This window comes from Serinus canaria, chromosome 1 (genome assembly GCF_022539315.1).
Source record: "Serinus canaria isolate serCan28SL12 chromosome 1, serCan2020, whole genome shotgun sequence".
NCBI classification, from domain to species: Eukaryota; Metazoa; Chordata; class Aves; order Passeriformes; family Fringillidae; genus Serinus; species Serinus canaria.
In genome coordinates, this window is record NC_066313.1 from 50,577,322 (window position 1) to 50,596,947 (window position 19,626).

Here is a 19,626-nt window from a genome sequence, read left to right on the forward strand (position 1 = left end):
CCTGCGCAGGAGCTGCGGGAATTCGGGACGGACTCGCCCCTCGCCCAGCTCCCGGCGCCGCTCCAGAGCGCTGAGCGCTGCTCCGGGACACCACCGCACCCACCCCGCGCTGCCCCGGCGCCGCCGCCCCAGGTCCCGGTCCCGGCACGGCGCGGGGAGCAGTGGGCACGGGGGCGATGTGGGAGGAGCGGTGGCCACGTGGCTGCCATGGCAACCGGCCCGGCCCCCGGGAGGCGGGAGCGGCGGCGGGGTCGGGGCTGCCATGGCCGGGACGCTGCTAACGCTGCTGGCCCTGCTCGGCGGCGCCCAGGTGCGCGGCGGCCGCCCGGGGCTTCGTGCCAGGGTCTCCGGTTAGGGTGGGCAGCGGGGAGGGCCCGGCGGGGCCGCTGCGAGGGGCGCGCCCGGGGCGGCGGGGCGGGGGTACCGGCGGGGCGCGGGCGGCGCGCTGCGCTCCAGCGAGGAGAAGGGAGTTTATAGGCGCCTGACGTCCCGCTGGATACTGGCAGGTGTTCTTCTTGCGTGTTTGCTCACGGTTTTCTTTCGGGATAGCCCGGCCTGTCTGTCTGTCTGCAGCTCTGTGTCATCAGTATGTCCCCTGATCCCGGCAGGGCGAGGAACACAAGTGCCAGGTGCCCGTGGGCCTTCAGGGTATCCCGCGTTGCTTCTTAGCTCTGTGCTGAGTGCTCTGTTTCAGTGCTTAGCTTCCCCTCTTCTGCTGGAAAAACAGAACAAGAAGGTGGAGGATTATTTTTTTTCCGTCATTGTTTAAAATGTATACATTGACCGGAATCTGACTGTTCCTGGCATTTAAACTTCTCCATTTCCAAGGTGTCGTTTTCATTCTTGACCTGTATTTTTTTCTTTTTCTTATTTCCACATCCTGAAGTGGCTACTGAATCTGGTGCATTTGGAACCTTCTGTACTATCGTCCTCATTTTGGAGAGTGATTTACAGATATTAACGGCAGCTGTGGTGTAAGAAATTTCAGGGTGTGTGTTTTGCCTTCTAATTCCAGGGTTCCCCAATCCGAAGGACTTGATTAGCTAGTTTTCAGATTGTTGAAGCTTTCCCACTTGCAGTCCAAACCCCTGGCTGCAAGCCTGCTTCTCTTTATCTGTCTTGTTAATTTAAATTGAGTAAATGAATTTATGATGCTTTTACTTTCACCTGCTTTTTCCTTTGATCCCACCCTCATGGAATTTACTATATATTTATTTTTCAGGTTTTAAAAGCAAGGAACTTCTCTCATTGGAAGGGAGAGCAACAGATGTACAAGCTGGACATAGGCTGGCCTAAAGCTCCAGAGTACTTCACTGGCCAAACATTTTGTGTTGCTGTTGACTCTCTCCATGGTTTGGTCTATGTAGGGCAAGTGAGTGGAAATACCATATTTCTCCCTGTGGTTTTTTTGTGGGTTTTTTGCCTTTAAAGCATCTGGTTAAGATTAGGATATCTATGTGTATGTTTTTTCACATATTTATATTTGTATGAATAATTATTGTATCAAACTCAGAGAAAATATAAACAGGGATGTCCCTGGTATATCTATTTTTGAAAGCAGTTCTGGCACAGCATTACATTTCTGTGGTATGAATGCATGACACAACTTAACTGAGTTACAGCAGCTTGTTCCCTCAGCTGTAAGATAAATGTAATTCTGGAGCAATGGAAGATTCCATTCTGAATCTTCCATTCTTTGAGGCCTTGGCCCATGAAATCAAAACCACATATCTCTTTCAACCAGCTAGAGTAACTGAAGTTAAATTGTTTCCTCTACCCAGGTCCATGTGTGAGTATCTCTAGACCATGGATAAGACATTCTCTCCATGGGATGTGGTGGGAATGTCGTGTAAAGCACAGTATGAGTACTTGAGTGCCATGCAGCTAATAAAAACTCTTGCAGTTTCTCACACCCATTACAGTGGGCACACTTTTCAGCAGGAACACAAAATCACAATTCAAGCTGAAAACCATGATAGCTGCAGGTACTTGGCTGCTCTGAAAGCTGGACTCTGTGTGATGTAAGGTGACAGTCTAGACTGACTGGAAGGTTTTTCATACTAAATTTAGACCCATATCTCTTTTTCCTTTTCTAGCTGGAAGAAGAGTTCCAGCAGAAAATCATGTCAAGAGATTCTTTCAATTCATGAAACATTGCAAAAACTTCACAAAGAGGAATTTTAAACTGTAAGACTACTTAATATGTTTTCTTCAGAACTTTTTTTACCTTTTCAGCGGGGAGACAATGTGCCAAAGGTACTTGTATTCTCAGAAGAAGGCTATTTTCTTCACTCCTGGAATGATACAGTTGAAATGCCTCATGGTATCTTTGTATGGAACACTGAAACAGGAAGTTCAGTGTGGATCACAGATGTTGGAACAGGTATGCATGGTGGTGATATGAGAAATATTCTGTGGAGAAGAAAATTTAATATTGCTTTAAACAGCTCACTTATTTAAGTCTCTCAAGCAATACTGAGATAGATTTGTGCTTTACTTGCCATGAACCAACTTCTCATGTGCAGCACAGAATAGTCTGAAGTTTCATGAGTTGTGCTGTGTGTCTGCTTACAGCTGCTGAGCTTGGTCAGCACTCCTCCCTACCACCAGAAGTATCAGGGGAAAAAAGCCTGATTGACCTAAGTTTAGCCTGGTTAGACCTAAGTTTAGTGATCCTAATATAGTGGATGAATAGTGTCACAGCCTGTGGATTTACTAACCCACTGTCATATAGAATTTTAGAATTTATTATAGAATTTTGTCTGTTAGATGTATTAATATTACTTACTTGTGAGTATCAGATCTTCAGTCTTTGCAGTCAGTTTTAATACTTACATTTTGTTTTGTTAAGATGTTTTGCACTTTCTTTTTTCCTTGATTCAGGGAAATATGGACACACAGTGAAACAGTATAGCCCTTTGGGTAAACTTATGCAGGTCTTGGGCACACCTGGTAATGCTGGTTCAAGTTTGATTCCCCTGCAATTTGATCAACCAGCAGATATCTTTGTGGAGGAAACTGGAGAAATCTATGTTGTTGATGGAGACGGAGGAATGAACAACAGATTGCTCAAACTATCAGATGGTATGGAAAAAGGAACTCTTGCAGTAGTTGACCACTGAAAACTGGATTTTAAATAGCACAGCTTGGGAATATTTTTAGGCAACTATTAGGCAGAACTGTCTTTTAACTTTAGTTTGAAGGCCTTATTGAACAAGAACCTGTTTTCTGCTTGCTGCTTCAGGAGAAATCTCCTAGTCATGCATGAGAAGAGGCTGAGTGACTTTGTTCAGTGTCCTGGTTACCCCAAGACATTCAGTCTCTAGGAAAGCAAGCTAAGGGGGATTCTTATTGCTGTCTTAAGTCAGTAAAAGGAGGCTGTAGAGAAGACATAGGCACTTTTTTTTTTTGAGATATACAATGAAGAATGAGGAACACAGAGCAAAAGATTCAAGAGGGGTAAATTTCAGTTTGATTTTTGTTACAAAACATTCAGAGTAAGGGTGGTCAGAGAGTGAACGACAGGGTGGTCCAAAGATGGTTTGCACTCTCCATACCTGTAGATGCTCAAAAGCTGATGAGTTAAGGGCAACTTGATCTAAGTTGAGAGTTTGGTTTTTTATCGAGGCTAGTCCTGCTTTGAGGAGCAGATTCGACCAGGCAATGTCTGGAGGACTTTTATACCTAAATTGTTCTGTGATTCTAATTAGCTCCCTCGTACTCCTCAGTTAGGGCAGTGACTAAAGAGTCTGCACATGTCCACAGGTGGAATAAGTGGAGGAGCTGCTGTTTCTCCATTTTCCTATCAAAAAGCAGATACTTTCCTAATACCTAATTTGCAAAATGGTAAATTGTTAAAAGTGAAAACTTTCAGGTAACAAGAGTTAAAAATCAATTTAGGAAATAAATGAATAGCATAATCAGCCAACTTCTTTTTTTTCCTTTTTGTATATTTTTTTAATACAGTGTTTAACAGACCCTTGGATTATGGCTCTTGTGTATTACTGCCTCCATTTTTGTAACCATAATCATGAAACCACTAATAACAATCTAGTCATTACTGTAGTAGTCATATTTTCTCTCAGATTTATGTATTGGGAGTATTGTGTTTAAACAGTTTAGAAATCTCACCTTTTACAAATTACCCAAAGTAACTTTGCAAGAGGATGACTTAAAAACTGGTTTATTTGTTGTTTTCTCACTATGATTTTTTTACTTTTATTTTTTATGGTGCTCACTATTCAGACTACAAAGAGTTATGGCTGACTGGAACAAATGGGAGTGGCATTGGTCAGTTCAAGATTCCTCACAGTGTAACAGTGGATGCTTTTGGACGGGTAAAGAATTGAGGAAATTTCTTAATTTCATCTTTCAACAGACTTGTTTATATGTATTTGAACAAAACAAAACATATTTCTTTTTTGTTTAAACTGTTGTGATCTGTGTCACTTTGTGGGGTTACAGTTTTAAAACTGCAATTTCAGAGTGCAGGTTCTATGGATTCAGCTGACTCCAACATTTACACCAGGATCCTGACCACTTACACTGTCAAGGTCCATGCAACAACAGAATGTTCCTCCTGCAGTTTGTAACAGATTGCCATTGTGAGACTACAGGACAAGCATGTTCTGTAATAAATAAAAGCACTTCTGTTTTTTCATGTAGAAGCAGTGGCCTGCTCGGACCATCCTGACCTTGATTAACAGCTCTTCTCCCATGGGAAAGAGCATACCAAAGGATCGAGTCCAGCCATAAATATCTGTGCTTTGATGTAAAACCCAGAAAACTGGGCTGTGAATGTGTGGGATGAATGATAAGAGCTAGAAATATTTTACTCTGCTCATTTTGGTTTTTTGTGGTTACTTTCTTTCTCCTGCTGGCAGGCTGTGTAGTTGATCCTAAAACTAGTTCACAGAAGAAACCTATAAATACTCAAGTGTGTTTATTTAAGACAATCCTGCTAGATGACAAAGTGGTGGTCCATTACCCTCAGTCACTATACTTCAAGGGGCTTTAATTTCATATTTTGAAATTCTGAATAACCTTTAGGTGATAATGAGACTCTAGCTAGGTTGTAGACATTACTCTCTTTTACATGCAGCTCAAGGCATTCCAAGAGTCTGCTTCTGCCAGGCATTAATTGTAGTCTGGCTTTTGGTCTTCTGGTCCTAGAGAGGAATTATGCAGTTGCTTCTTAATCTGTTTCAGGAAAAATAAGATTGCTTCATTAAAACACCACTGGTTGAAGCTAATTCTGCTGATGCTGTCTGAATCAGAATAAGAAGTGTATATAAAAATCAATTATCTGCCTAAACTGGCAGAGTGGGAGAAAAAACAGGAGGAGAATGATCACTTTATGCTGCAGAATAACTGTGAGTTTATTCATTCAAAGACAGTGACTGGGATAAGCTATGATTTCACTGCCAACATAGTGTGGATCATTAGTTTAGGTTGAGAATTAATTGTTAATTCATAAGAAATCTAAGAGAATGCTTTAATAGTGCATAATTTAAAAACACTGATGAAAGATCTAAGGTTATGATTATTGCTCCCTTTTTGGTGATACCCCAGAAAAGTCTTGAAGTTTACTTACCAGACTGATGACTTGTCAACAGCTAAAACTTCAATGATTGTTGTACAAAAAATGCCTTCATTGGAACTGTCTAGTGGTATTGCTAGCTTGCAATGTTTGTGAACCCATTTAACACAGGGTGGGACAGAGACAAAACTGGTTAGACAAAACCAACTAAACATGCTTTAAGTGTTTAAATGGCTAAATATTTGTAGTAGTATTAGGCATGTCAGGAGTGTTTGCAGATCATGAAATGAGACTACGATTGGAAAAAAATGCAGGTGACAGACCTTTAGACAGATCTTCAGAATTTAATAGGTAGAAATATGTCCTCATTGTGGGGATAAAAATCCTACCAAATATATAGCCACAAAAAAGAAGAAAAGGTACTGATTTCTCTGTTAAAGTAGTATAAAATAATTTGTGTATGTTTAACTACAGGTTAGTTTTGGTTTATATCTGGCAGTCAGATCTATTGATTTAGATTTGAATGGGAAGGTATACATTCTTCCAGGGTACAGTCTTCTATTTTTACTACAGGGAACTTTGCTCTCATAAGAAGCAAATGCATTTCATTTGTTCTCTTTGTTGACAGCCATGATTTTTCTTTTTGATAGGTGTGGGTTGCAGACAGAGGCAACAAGCGAATCCAAGTTTTTGATAAAGTCACAGGAGAATGGCTTGGGTCTTGGAACAACTGTTTTTCAGAAGATGGACCCTATTCTGTCAGGTATTGTTGAACAGTTCTAGGAGCACACAATTGCATAAATAAGGTTTACTTTTACTGGTGAATTAAAATGTTGATATTTAATGCCTGCTGACAAGGAGTTAACCAGTGAAATAAGGTGCTGGGTGTCCTAACATATGCAAAGATCTGCACAGTTGCATCTTGACAGGGAAATCCTGGCTTTATAGCGAGCCCTGTGGATTTGAATGCAGGATTGGGAGCTTCACTTTAGAGTAGTTATGTTATTAATTTTACTCCGTTGCAGCTTTTACAGGAAGAAAGGCTTGCTTGAACAAGTTTTCTGTTGCATAATGTGTCTCAATGAGCAGCCATATAAAGAGCAAGGCTCACAACTTAATTCCCAGTGTTACATTGCATTTTGTTTTGGTCATAGCCTTCAAAGCTATGCTTGTTCAAGAGGTTTTGTTTGTGTTAAAATGAGGTGCCATATGGAGTTCATAGTTCCAAAATATGTTGATCTTTCACAGGTTTACTGCCGATTACAAATACCTGATTGTAGCTCAGCTGAATATCAACCGGTTGGCAATCCTGGCAGCACCTCCAGTCGGCTCCATTGGGGACTGTGCCATAGTCCACAGTGTCCAGCTGGCTGATGAAACCAAACCACACCTTGTGGATGTAGACATGAGGAGTGGAGCAGTCTATGTTGCAGAGATTGGAGCCCAGCAAGTACAAAAATATGTTCCTTTAAGCTGATAGTTTCCCGCAACTGCTGTGGCAGAAGCTGTGTGACATTTAAGACCTATGACCACATTTCCTTGAATTCTTTATGGATTGTGTTTCCTTAGACAAGCACAGAACTGCACAAGTGCTCCCAGAACTGTAGAACTATGACTCTCTCCTAGCTGTTCCGGAGTTCTGGAGAAATACTTGGTGTTGAGCTGTTACTTGTTTAAGTAATGATATGGTGGCTTTTACTTTTGTTCCAATTATAAAATTAAAATGCTTATCATTTTACTATATAAAACTTCACAAACACAACTGTTCATCTTAAATGTATAGAGTCAACTTGGGGCTCTGCTTAGCCTGTGTGTGTTGTTAAATGGTCAGAAATGTCTGAAAGAAGTTCTATAAATTATTTTCTGAGAGAAGAGCACTTCATTTCAATGTTTCTTCACTTTGTTTTCTGAATGGTTGTGCTGATACTGTCCAACAGAGAATATAAGGATGTGTCACAATGTTAAATTAGATGCTGCTGGATATTGGTGTCAGTACTGACATCTGCCTTAGGTGGTTAATGACATAAGTATTGAAATCTGTTTTCAGCTCTAGCTAAAGCCATAAAGTCTGTAATAAGCTTGAGCTAAATTGATATTAGACACTTCAAACTAAATTAAAAGTATCTGCACAGCAGCCAACTACTGATTCTTAAGTAAATTAGTTCTTAACCTTATTTGATTTATATCAGTGTGAGTTTTCAGTTCCATAAGATTTCATAGGGGAACATATTGAGGTTCAAGTTGTGTAAGTTCCTCAAGAAAAACAACTTGCAATTTGCTATGAAAGTCTTAATCAGCAGTAGGGACTGGGAGACATATGATTTTCTTCTGATTTAATTGAAGCTCTGTCAGTTAACAGCAAAGCATCTGTTTTAATTTATTTCCAGAACTCAGACTTCATCAGCTTCATTAATGTGTAGAGTTAAGTTTCTTACACTATATTATAGCAGATGTCTCTAAGCTCTGTCCTCTCCATTCCCAGAACAAAGTGGTTCTCCTTTCTTTGAGTGTTGCTACAAGATTTTAAGTTCACTTTATAGCATAGAGGGAACCAGGTATTGGAAAAATGGGATGGGGAAGATGGCATTGCAGAAATGAGACTGTGGATAACTGATTACCATGGTAAAATTGTGGATCCAAATTCCATATTTTCTAGCTCTTCTAAACATTTGAGAGGATTTTTGCTTTTTGCACACACTTATTCTACTGTGTGTATGATTTTAATACTAATTACCAGCTAAGAGAGGTCATTTTTTTCAACTTTCTTAGAAAGGGAATATGAAAACGGAATTGTACTGATGGAAAATACCTACTTCAGAGAATATTGTCAAAAGCAAATGCTACTTAATTTGGTAGGTTTCAACCTATGATCACAAAGTTGTGAGTCAACAGATGGAAAAACTGTTCAGAAAAGTCAGATCCATACTTTCTCTAAAAAGTAACTCAGCTATGGAGCCTGACTGCCTGATTTCAGCACTATTTGAGATTAATGCACTATATGTGAAAGCTTTGTTGTTGGTTACATCCACAACAATAAGACCAGATCCCACCTGGGGCTCCCCTCACTCAAACCTTTGCAGGAGAACTTTAGGGTTATATGGTTTTGAATGGGAGCTAGTAAGCAATATTTGTTTGCTGAAAAAGTAGCAGTACTTCTTCTAGACCAATGTGAATATGTCCACACAGAGTGCTGTGTGGCTTTTCTAACTAGTTTTTGACTAGCTCAGGGATCTCTGCTCTGTGTGCAATTTAGCTATACACAAGGTGGGTTTATTTTTAAAAATTTTACTATAAAATCATGATTTGAGCATATCTTGGTGTGTAGGGGGTCCAGGCATACCCATCTTTCTTCACTACATCCTCTCTTTATTTATTTTTCCTTTGTCACATCCATTTGAAAATAGAACTCCAAGCTCTCTGGGAACATGTTTTTGTGTTCAGTAAAGCAATGTAGTGCACTTTTGGATGTTGACAAATAACTTACTTGTACGAGTTTCTGCTTGCTGCATGGATCTGCTCTCAGCTCTTTTTCATGAGCTTTTGGCTCCAGGAAATGGGGAGCACTCATCCAGTTTTGTGTGGCTTTACTGAAATAGGCCAAGGTGCCAAAATGTGCCTTTCCACTAGGCATTTGGGTATCTGTGATAACAAGGGTCAAGGGATGTTTATTATTAGTAATTATGAGATACAGAGATAAAATAGAGTCTAAGCATCTATGACTAGACTGAGAAAATCATTTTGTGCACTAACTTGTTAATTCTCTGAATGTTTTCTTATGTATCACCTTGAAACCAATTTCTGAAGAAATGCATAGCAGGAGAATTTGATAAAATAAATTGAGAGATTCGCATTAATAAACTCTTGGGTGTTTTATTTCTGTACTGATATAAATACATTCCATTGTAATAGATTACTGTACTAAATACAGGGCCCTCAGCACTTAAATAAGGTATTTAATAATTTCTGATAGCAACATTTAAATGTAATCTAAAATTCCTTGATATCTTTATACATCACTATTTCTGTGGCCAATCTCTTTTGCATTCTAATTTATGTACCAACACAGAGACGTAAATATCTCTCATATGTTTCCCTCTGAGTAATTGGTAAAATGAAATGATGACTTACATAAGTGCCAAGTTAAAAAAAAAAGCATTTTAACTGTATACCCTTATTATGCTAATCAGGAAATTTAAAAGAAACGAACAAAACACTTCTTATACCAAATCAGGTTTTATTTTCAGAAAAAATTTACTGTGCAGTCTGTCTAGTTTTTAGAAGACCAAGAAGGATTCTCTATGGATTAGAAATACTTGCACAAGAAAAAAAGTAACATACTGCAGTGTTAACTAGATAAGAGAGGAACCTAAGGTGATTGCTAAAATTGTCCAGAAATCTAATTTTAGGTAATCAGTGCCAGCTTTTAGGTGTGAAGTATTGGAGTATTCAACTACTGGAAATAAAAATACCCTCTATTTTAATGTCTCAAATTTTGCAGATTTTTTTTTTTCTTGTTTGGGGGGGGGGGGTGGTGGGGTAAGTACCCAGGTTGTTAACTGGATGTGTTTCCAGGAGGAAAAGACCAGATCACATAGTTCTCTCCCTGCCAGAATCAGAATAGTTTGGGCTGGAAAAGACCTTCAAGATCGTCTAGGTTCCAACCCCTCTGCCATGGACAGGGAACATTGCACTAGATCAGGTGTCTCAGATCATCCAACCACACCTTGAGCACTTCCAGAGATAGGGCATCCACAACTTGATTGGGGAACCTGTGACAGTGCCCCATAATTCATGATTGTTTTGTGATTCTCAACAGCCTTTTTTTGTGTGTGTCAGAAATTTATTACCAATATTTGGCCAAAACAGAAAAAGCCTGAGTCAGGTTTGTGCTGTGCAAGATCAGTTCAGTGAGGCTTAACACCTCAATGAAAGCTGAAGGGAAGGGTACAAAAGTATGTTTGTGGGTCTGTTCTTTGCTGAGAGTTCACTGCTTCTGTGGGTAAGTTCTCTGCCTTACAGAGGTTTTTTAACCTTTTAGAAGCATTCAGTAGTCACTTATCTCAGTTAGCACTTACTTTCCCAACCATTTGTATCCCGAGAAGAGTTCTCAAGCGATCCGTCAGCCAGAAGTGTGTTTGCAGTCACTCAAATTGCCTGTTCCCAACGTAAGAGGGCACCAAACCCCTGCTGATGCTTGGGGCACTCCGTGTGAGGACAGACCTAACAGCTGGTGCTTCCTGAACGTTTTCAGTAAGTCAACAAAGATAATTAATTGCTCCAGACTTCCTTTCTCTTTTTAAAATAGGCTGCTTTAAGCATAAGCTGATCATAGAATCATAGTCATTTTGCCCTATTATTACTGGGATTTATGTCCATCTTTTATTTCCATGGTTTTCCTAGGGAAAAAAAATCAGTAACTCAGTGTCCAGAGACAACTGGATATTGTGAATTGATTCTTGTAGTCCTTCCATCCTTGGTTTCAATTGAATTAATAGTGATAGGTTGATTTGGAAATATAGTTATTTATAACAGTATAACTGTAGCAGAATTATTATACAAAGAGAGAGATGCCAGTGTGTTTCCCTACAGAGGTGACCCTAAGTAAGATTAGAGCTAAATTTACTTAATCTCATTCACCAATTTTATTCTACCCCTCCTTTCTCAGCCTTTGTTTAAAAAAAATCTTGCTCTGGTTTTGTACTACTATTTTATTCTACTCCTTTGGGAGATTGCATCTGCAAAAATTGTATTTTCCAGTAGTTGCCATAAAAAGGTTAGAACACAGGCTTTTCTTCAAGTAAGTGATTCAATATAGTTGAATCATTCAGTCTTTCAGTGTTCATAAAGCATCAAATCCATGTTGCTTATATGAAATTTTAAAGTAGGAGCATATGAATTGTGCACACAGGATGATTTGTTACTGCATTAAAGCCAAAGTAACACTGATACAAATGAGATGTTGAATAGACATTCTTTATCATAGTACCACATGTTTCAGTCTTAGGAAACCACATGTAATTGTATAACTGGATCTGCAAAACAGAGGTGAAAAATACTGCCCAACAGGAATAAGCCTGGTAATTCAGTCTCAGCTGTGGAGGAATCTCTTACAAACAAATTAGGACTTGAGAAATCTCTTTAATCTCCTGAAGAGTCTGTATACTTAAATTTTTCCTGGCAGTCATTAAATATTAGGAAGGGCGTGCTTTATATTTAATCTGGATTAATTTATTTTCAACAGCCTGGGTTCTGTTTCCAGGTAGCTTAGAGATTTAATATGGCTTTTTTTTTTATTTTATTTTTATCACCCCTGGAATCATTTACAGATGATGACTGAGTCATCTCTTCCTCTGTTCCTTATCTAAACCGTATAGTTCGGAAAACTTGACTTGCAATGGAAAACTGATAAGACTTTAATTTCAAAATGTTTTTGTAGCACTTTTTAATAAAAACAAACAAATGCAGAAGAATCTTTACTGTGCTACAGGAAGTCTGAATATTAGATTGCCAGCACTAAACCTATCTGTGTGCTGTACAGGAGTAATGCTATCCCCCACATGATTTGATGAGGCTGAATTTATTCCTCCTACTAACTCTCAGTACAGTACTGTCTCTGACAGTTGTCAGAGAATTTGTGTGACTACATGGTCAAGGTGTAAAGATGTAAGAATAGACCAGAATGAATACAGAGTTTTTTAATCACTCTTTGCTGCTGAATTTCAAATTTTCATGCTGTTAACATTTTTTGACAGTCTTAATCAGAAGATCTGGCTGAATTTGTAATTGAAACAATTCGATAAGTTACTAGCAGGTGGTCAGTTCATTAAGGTCATTTAGTATTTTCAGGAGATTTCTGAGATACTAACTTGTGCTTAGAACTGCAATAGTATCACAGGAGAGGAAAAATGGCAAATATGGTTCAAAGAAAGAAAAAACCCACCACACACACAAACAAACAAACAAACAAACAAAAAAAAAACCGCACCACACCTGTGTGTGAGACTTCTGTAGAGGCTCAAAAGATTTGATGACTGTACCTTGCTATTTGACATAAACCATAATGAAAGAGTCCTCTACTGGATATACAACCATGAAATCTATTACAAGTCTTTGGAAGAATATCTAAGCATGTATGTCAGGATGATCTGGCTAATAAAGTTTGCTTAAATCTTAAAAGGGCTTTTACCAACATCTCATGCCAAGTGTCCAATTGTGAGAAATGAAAAAGAAGGGCTAATTATGGAACACAAATTAAAATATTATAAATGAAGTTAAAAACTGGTTCTGTGCTGGTCAATCTATTGATAAATGTTCTGGAAATTAATTTAGAGAGTCAGGGACAGAATTTACTAACAATACTAAGCAACTCAGGCTTGAGAGTAAAGACAAAAGCTGCAAAGAGTTGCACAATATCATGAGAGTGAATGGGGAATAAAATAGCAAAAGAAATATAACACTGATAAATATAAAATCAGGTACAATTAGTAAAAAGAAGTCAAATTTTATACACTGTGATGGCTTTAATATATACTGCCATTCAGGAAATTATTCCAGCTCATAAAAGATGATTATATGAAAATATCAGCTACCAAACTCAGCAGCAGTCAGGAAACAAAGAGAATATGAACAGTACTAGGAAAGTACCAGTTGATCAAACAAGAAGCTTTGCAATGCAGTTATGGGAATTCCTAGTGCATGCTCATTTGGAACAGTGCAGGCAATTCTGCCTCTTCTTCCCCCTTCTAATCTCAGGAAACCTAAAGCAGAAATAGAACTAGTAGAGCAGGGGAAGAAAAGCCTGTTAAAAATCCTTGGCTGTATGCAGCTGCTGTGTGGGGTATTGCCAGCATTTCATCACGAAAGGCCCCTGCATGAATATGCCTTTCCCCTATAGCTGCTAGAAAGGAATCATAATAGAGGCTTGTGCTCCTCTATAAACACACAAATTTGTGCTTGCGTATAAATCTTAAAGTGGAAAAAAGTCTTTAATCAATTAAGGAGGAGACCTGGATGTCAGGGGGAAGGAGAGGGGAGGAATTCTCACCAGCAGAGTCCACACTAGCTGTGTAATAAGGCTTGCCCCATCTTACTTAATGCCCAGTCTGATTTCAGAGCTTTTAGTTTATAAGAGCAGGAGATTTAATTATAACTAGGGATTGCCATGATTGCATCCAAGCTGTTGCCTTAACAAGGCTTTGTGATGGATGATACTACCAGATGAAAACAGAAAGTAAGTTTGAATCATATTTAAGACAATAAGCTGAAGGAGATAAAAATATTTGGGATTACTTTAGAGGTGGTACCTTGCACTTGATTTGAAAATGCTTGCCAGTGTTCTAACAGGAATGCATGGTACAGCAGACAGTTCCTGATTTTCATTTTGCTCAATCTCCTTATCATAGATTTCCATAGACAGTTGAGTCAGGAGGAAAAACAGGCCACAAAAAATATTTACCAAACATCTTTTATTAATTAAACTATTATTATTAATAGATTCAATTCACTATTTTCTTTACAGTTAAGTCTGATGGTCTGACCCATGAAGATCTACCTCCAGAGCACACCCAGCTGCAAAGGGCTGCCACAGACAGCTCCCACCATGTACTTACCTTCTCTCTGGCCTGCTGCTTTCCAGTCACAATTTCTCCATAGTCACACAGATGTTGGCAGTGCACAAGTCTTCTTTGCTGCACACAACTCCCCAGCAGTACACAGGAGAGGAGCACGGACTGCACACCAGGAAGCCCTGACAGCACTGGAGGGGCTTATGTTTAAAAAGTCTCTTTTTTTTTTTTTTTAAACCAAGCATTGCAAAGAAAGGCACAGCTTACCTAAAAAGGCAGATTTGCTGACACTCTAGGAGAGTCCACCTCTAAAGCAGAGCTGGACACCAGGAGACCACCAGAAGGTTGCCAGTTGCTGTGAAACCCATGCAGCTCTGCAGAGCAGCCATGTAAGATCTGGTGTGTCCCAGCTGCTTCTCCCCATGCCCTTTCTGTCCTGCATGGAACCAGAGGGCCCTTCAGTCACCATGGCTGCGCTCTGAGCAGCACCTTCCTTCTCCAACACAGGAAGCAATCACACTCCCAATGTAAAACCTATCATGATCTGCAGACACAAATTTTCCAAGGAGAAATATTATCTCTTGTTAGCGCATTTGTGGCAGTTTAAAAGCCTTTGGGTATGCAAGGCCTTATGTAACTTCCCTTTTTTTATCAACTTTCTCACTAGGTATAATGAAGGATATCACCTTCCCCAGCAAATTTCAACTTGCTCAAGATGCTGTAACAAATTTCAGATTGCACAGATTGCATACTGTATGTGTCCTTAACACAAACACACGCACTCAGGTATACAGATAATATATCAGGAGAGGTGTGCAGTAGATGCAGTATATATAATCTAACATTCATACATATGTATGCTATTTTAATTTAATTTTTATTGATCTAGTCCAGGTCCAAGGCATGCTGGGAGAGGAGAGTGGTAGCAAATGCTTCTATAAGGAAACTGCCTAAGCCACCCAGCATCAGCAGTATCTCCCTGCTGTGCTTGCTCTGAACAGAGACAGTCCTTGCCCTTGAGATCTTCCCCAAGGAAATGGGCTGGTGTTAAAGAAAAGCAATATATAATTCAGTAAGACAATCTGACACTTCCATCCTTTCAAAAGGAGGTCTGGTTTGGTGTGAGGGATCCATTAGACCAGCTCAGGTGTCCCAAGGAATGCTATTGTGCCAATCTAACTCACTGCAATAATTACGGTAGATGAGTTTGAATGGATTTTATTACATCCTTAGTTCTCACTCCTTTGCTTGGGAGAAATTTTAGCTAGGATAAGAAAGGAATAATAGCTGCTTGACCCAAAATCTTTATCAGAGAAGAAACATTTGCAATTAGATCTAAAAATCTCAAACCCTGTGTAATTTCAGAAGAAAAAGAAACAGCACTTGGCACTACACAATACATGAGATAAAAGCCTGCACATTGCCAAGAGGGCATGACATAAGAACACTGCAGAAAATGAAGCAGTGGGAAAATTAATAGAGAGGAAATTATGAGCACCTTCTAAAAAGTTTTATTATAAACATACCTCTTAGCCCATGGAAGAATTGCTTTTTCACTGCAATGTGGTTAGAGATGAATCCAAGTAAACAAAACATTCAAAACTTAAGTGGAACACAGTGGCATTTCAAGGAAGTACAAGAATGACACAGGCTGGGAATGTATCCTTTTTGTTAGGCAAAGATTTATTCAAGCCTAGTCAAATTGAATGTGGTTCCTGGTGCTAGCAGGAGCCACATTTAAAGAGCTAGCACCAGGATAGAGCTATCCCTAGGATAGCACTCTCAAATCTGAAGTTTAAATTAGACTCCAAATCAGGAGTGCCAATTGGTAACGTTTAAATAAACACCAGCAGGCTGAGTGACTGACAATCCCACTGCCCATCCCTCGCTAGCCCATGCTCCTCACTGAGGGTGAGTGACAAAACCGGCAACATCCTCTGAAGCGAAATAATTAAATGGGCTGAATCCTGCACGTCTGGGTGTTCAAAATGCAAATACTGCTGCTTTTTGAAATTCAGCAGAGAATTTATTAGCCTTTTATACCGATAATCAGATACAGTGGGGGAGGGATGAATGGTAAAATTGAAGCAATACTGCAAACCCAGAAACTGTGGGACAAAGGGGATTGGGTTGTTTCATTCCTGTTCTGGGGTAAGGCTATTTTAGCTGCTGCAGTTGGTTTAATTGGCTGGCCTTAGTTTTTTAAATGGGTGAAAGCAAACCTGGAGCCTTGTGTTTGTCCCTTATTTTTTGCTTTCTGGCTTTCTCTGCAAAGAAAGGGAATGAAACAAAAGGGGAAGCTGACCACTCCTCCTCCAGCCTCTCCAGGTGCCCATCGTGGGGTGATTTGCAGCAATGCCCTCACCCACAGACCACCCTGAGGGGACAGAAGGGAAGAGAGAACAGAACCAGCCCTGGACACTTTTCCATTTTTCTGCAGATGTTTTACTTGGAGCCCAGTCTCAGACCCCAACCTCTGGTGTCCTGTTCCTCTTCTGCAACAAGGCTCTTGAGGAAACTCCCAAGACTGCAGTGGGCTTGTCAAAATACGAGCTGAATGATCAATAAAGCAAGTCATGTCACCCAGCCAAAATCTTCCAACATTCGCCTTTATTAGACATTGGTTTTGTTTACTTTTGACCTCTGAAGTTAAACTATTCAGGCTGAAGTCACCCATGCACTGGATTTCTTTATCTTCAGCTTAAGTCAGTGACTCCTAAGAAAGTATATTGTTTTCCACTTAGTCAGAAGAATTTTAAAGCAGGCAAAGCTCTAATACCTTCCTACTAAATATGGCTTTAAATTAAGCAAAGGTCATGTCCTCTGCATGAGATATTTCCACTTGTTATTCCTGTGGAAAATATGTGGATGTATGGCTGTGCAGTGGGCCTGGAGATGCCCAAGGAATGGGAAGCTGGAGGAGGACCACCCAGGAGAGAACACTGAATAAGACAGGAGCCCCTGGGGAGAAAATAAATTGGTAATCATGTCAGTAAAGATTGTAGGCATGATGCATGTGGGGAAAGGGCAGATTTAAAGTTGCACAGATGGCATTAACTCTGACACTTCCTAGGTTTTTGCCTGCTTGAGTTAGTAGATTTACCAAAGTATTAAATGTGCATATGTACACGTACATTATTGTTTTCTGACAATGTGCCTTTGACCAGGTAAACCTGTTTGCAATTGACAATACCTTGACACACAATGCCAGTGAGCCCTAAGACACAGCTGAGGAGAATGTAAAATTACAGTGTGAAGTGGACTTTCAGTGTTGCTGAGAAAGAAAATAATCCATGTCACCAGAGGTGGGCTGCTGTTTTGGATCTTACTCTCCCTTCACAGTTTTCCTTACAGCTGTGTCTGATGGTGTTTAGTGTGTGTGTCTAAGTGGAGGGGAGAAAACTGTTTGCCAGAAGCCTCAAGGATGCACAACAAAACATTCTTCTTGGTTTGTCAGTTACTTGTTTTTCTTACTTCTGTAATCAACTCTTTTACTCCTTCTTAGCTTTAAATTTTATTTAGCTGACCTTGCCTGTACACAGATCCACAAATAGAACAAGCCAGTCTCCCCTCTCAAAGTTTAAGATTCAAAAATCAGTTTTTAATGGAAGATGCTTTCAATCTTTTTAAACGAAATAGTAATTTGAGTTACAATAAGGACTATTAAACAATTTCCTGTACTGAGCTACAATAGATGTTTTCATCTCTACACTTCTCATTGCTCACTATTATTCTTACTGCTTATATATTTTGATGGGTTTTAGTATGCTTAAGATGCTTCTCCAGAGTATTTTCCTAGATTATGGTGAGCAGGGTTGTTATATGGTTGGTCCTTTCATGCTCCGAGCATCTTATTACTCTATCAATTAAGATTTTCTGAGTCCTATCTCGCTAAAATTTGCAAATCAAATAACTTTTAATTTAAAGGAGAATGATTTGATGGTAGTGTCTGCTGGGTTTTAGCTAAAGTAAATCAAAACACATGCAGCTGAAATTGTCTTGAAAGCAGAAAGGCAGTTCCACTGTGAATCTGTGGGGGAGGAGGTGATGAATTACACTGTGAAAGGAAATGGAAACCAGATGGCAGTTGCCAAACACCAACACAGGGCAGTTATGTATACTGGAGGCACAGCCACATAGCACTTAGACAAACCTGTTACCTAGATCCTCACCAGGCTGCTGAGCAGAGAGAAGCTTGGGGTGTCTGGTGACATCGGGGTTTTGTGAGATGAAGACAAAGCAGCAGCTCAGGCTGAATGAGCCCAGGCTGCAGATAAGATGAGAGACAGGCAGTTTGCCAGGACCTCCCCAGCACTGGTGACTTTGCCCAGAACTTCTGCACCGTTTGGAACCCCCACCAGTGCCCACAGGGCAGGGAGCTGCTGGCTGCTCTGATAACGGGGAGTGAGGGGGTGTTTGAAGGCTGAGCTTGAACAGAGTATTTTTTCCCTCATACAACAGCTCAGGCATCACTTCGGTGGCCACAAATAGTTTTAAACTCACAACTTCAGCTTCATTAAGAATCTTAGCTTGGTGTAGGTGGATTTTATATAGGAGGAGATAAAACATGTAGGAAAGGTTAAAACACTGCACTGCAACCAGGAATAAAATTGTCACTGACAGCTAGAGCAAAAACAGGATTTTCCCCTATGCAGAGATATCACATATTTTGTTGCTAATATGACCCCACTCACTAGGACCAGAGCAAACAGAAGAAGATGCAAGCTGGTGATGAGGGATTGACATCAGAATTGGGATGGTTCTGCTCCTCCAAAGCATCCACAGTTTACTGGCTGGGGAGTGCAGCTGTAAGTGAACAAAAGCTTTTTGCTCAGCGAATTATTGCTTATTAAAAGTTGTTGTTTGAATTTCTTTGCAACTTTAAAGTAGATTTTCCAATCAGCAGATGAGTCATTCCCCTAATCCTCTTTATTTTGCCAACAGACAAGTAAGAAGACTCAGCTGATATATACCTTGGCATATTGCCATTTTATGACTCAGTCTACCACCCTAATTACTTGTTGTTCTGCTTTGTTTCAGTGAAAATGATGGATTATAATAATTATTTTTGCATACTGTACTTCTTCTTTAGTCCTTACATCTAGAAAGGGGTTTGGCCCCATTTTCCTGCAAGTCAACCACTGCAGAGGCATGCCATTTTTATTTAGAGATACATGGGTTAATTTCTATTATCAACATCTCTTATTAGCAACATTAAAGAGGAAAATCAATTCCCAAGAAAATCCTTCTGGTCACTTTCCCATCTGTAAAAGGTTATGGCACTGCAGAGTTAAAGCCTCATCATCTCTATATGAGATACTTTGTTCCAGTTAAAATATCTTGTGAAATGGTCACATGAGTGCTTTATGATTGAATTCAGCAATTTATAGAAGATTCCCTTTGGCTAGAATTTTCCAGCCAGCAGCTGAGATGCAGTAACTGACAGCATGCCTGGAGCAAAGAAAGGAACAAATTTTAACTAGAGATCCTAACAGCTTTGTAGGTACACATTTTTAGGGGTTC

General features: G+C 39.7%; 1 protein-coding gene across 2 annotated transcripts; it reads left to right on the forward strand.

The window, feature by feature from the left end:
• The first annotated feature begins 206 nt into the window (after nucleotides 1–206).
• Nucleotides 207–9,397, forward strand: NHLRC3 (NHL repeat containing 3). 2 transcript variants are annotated; one of them, XM_050970559.1, is made up of 8 exons: nucleotides 228–310; nucleotides 887–989; nucleotides 1,223–1,372; nucleotides 2,236–2,383; nucleotides 2,884–3,084; nucleotides 4,246–4,337; nucleotides 6,190–6,302; nucleotides 6,788–9,397. In XM_050970559.1, exons 3-8 carry the CDS (start codon nucleotides 1,268–1,270, stop codon nucleotides 7,014–7,016), a joined length of 888 nt encoding a protein of 295 aa, XP_050826516.1. In that variant the 5' UTR covers nucleotides 228–310; nucleotides 887–989; nucleotides 1,223–1,267; the 3' UTR covers nucleotides 7,017–9,397. The 2 variants fall into 2 exon arrangements, with proteins under 2 accessions (XP_050826512.1, XP_050826516.1); XM_050970555.1 differs by lacking the exon at nucleotides 887–989 and having other exon boundaries at nucleotides 207–310.
• The last annotated feature ends 10,229 nt before the right edge of the window (nucleotides 9,398–19,626 follow it).

Coding starts and splice junctions, on each gene's coding strand:
- NHLRC3 (XM_050970555.1), top strand. CDS start 263: ATGGCCGGGACGCTGCTAACGCTGCTGGCCCTGCTCGGCGGCGCCCAG. Junction 1,373..2,235: donor GTTTGGTCTATGTAGGGCAA/GTGAGTGGAAAT, acceptor TTACCTTTTCAG/CGGGGAGACAATGTGCCAAA. Junction 2,384..2,883: donor GATCACAGATGTTGGAACAG/GTATGCATGGTG, acceptor TCCTTGATTCAG/GGAAATATGGACACACAGTG.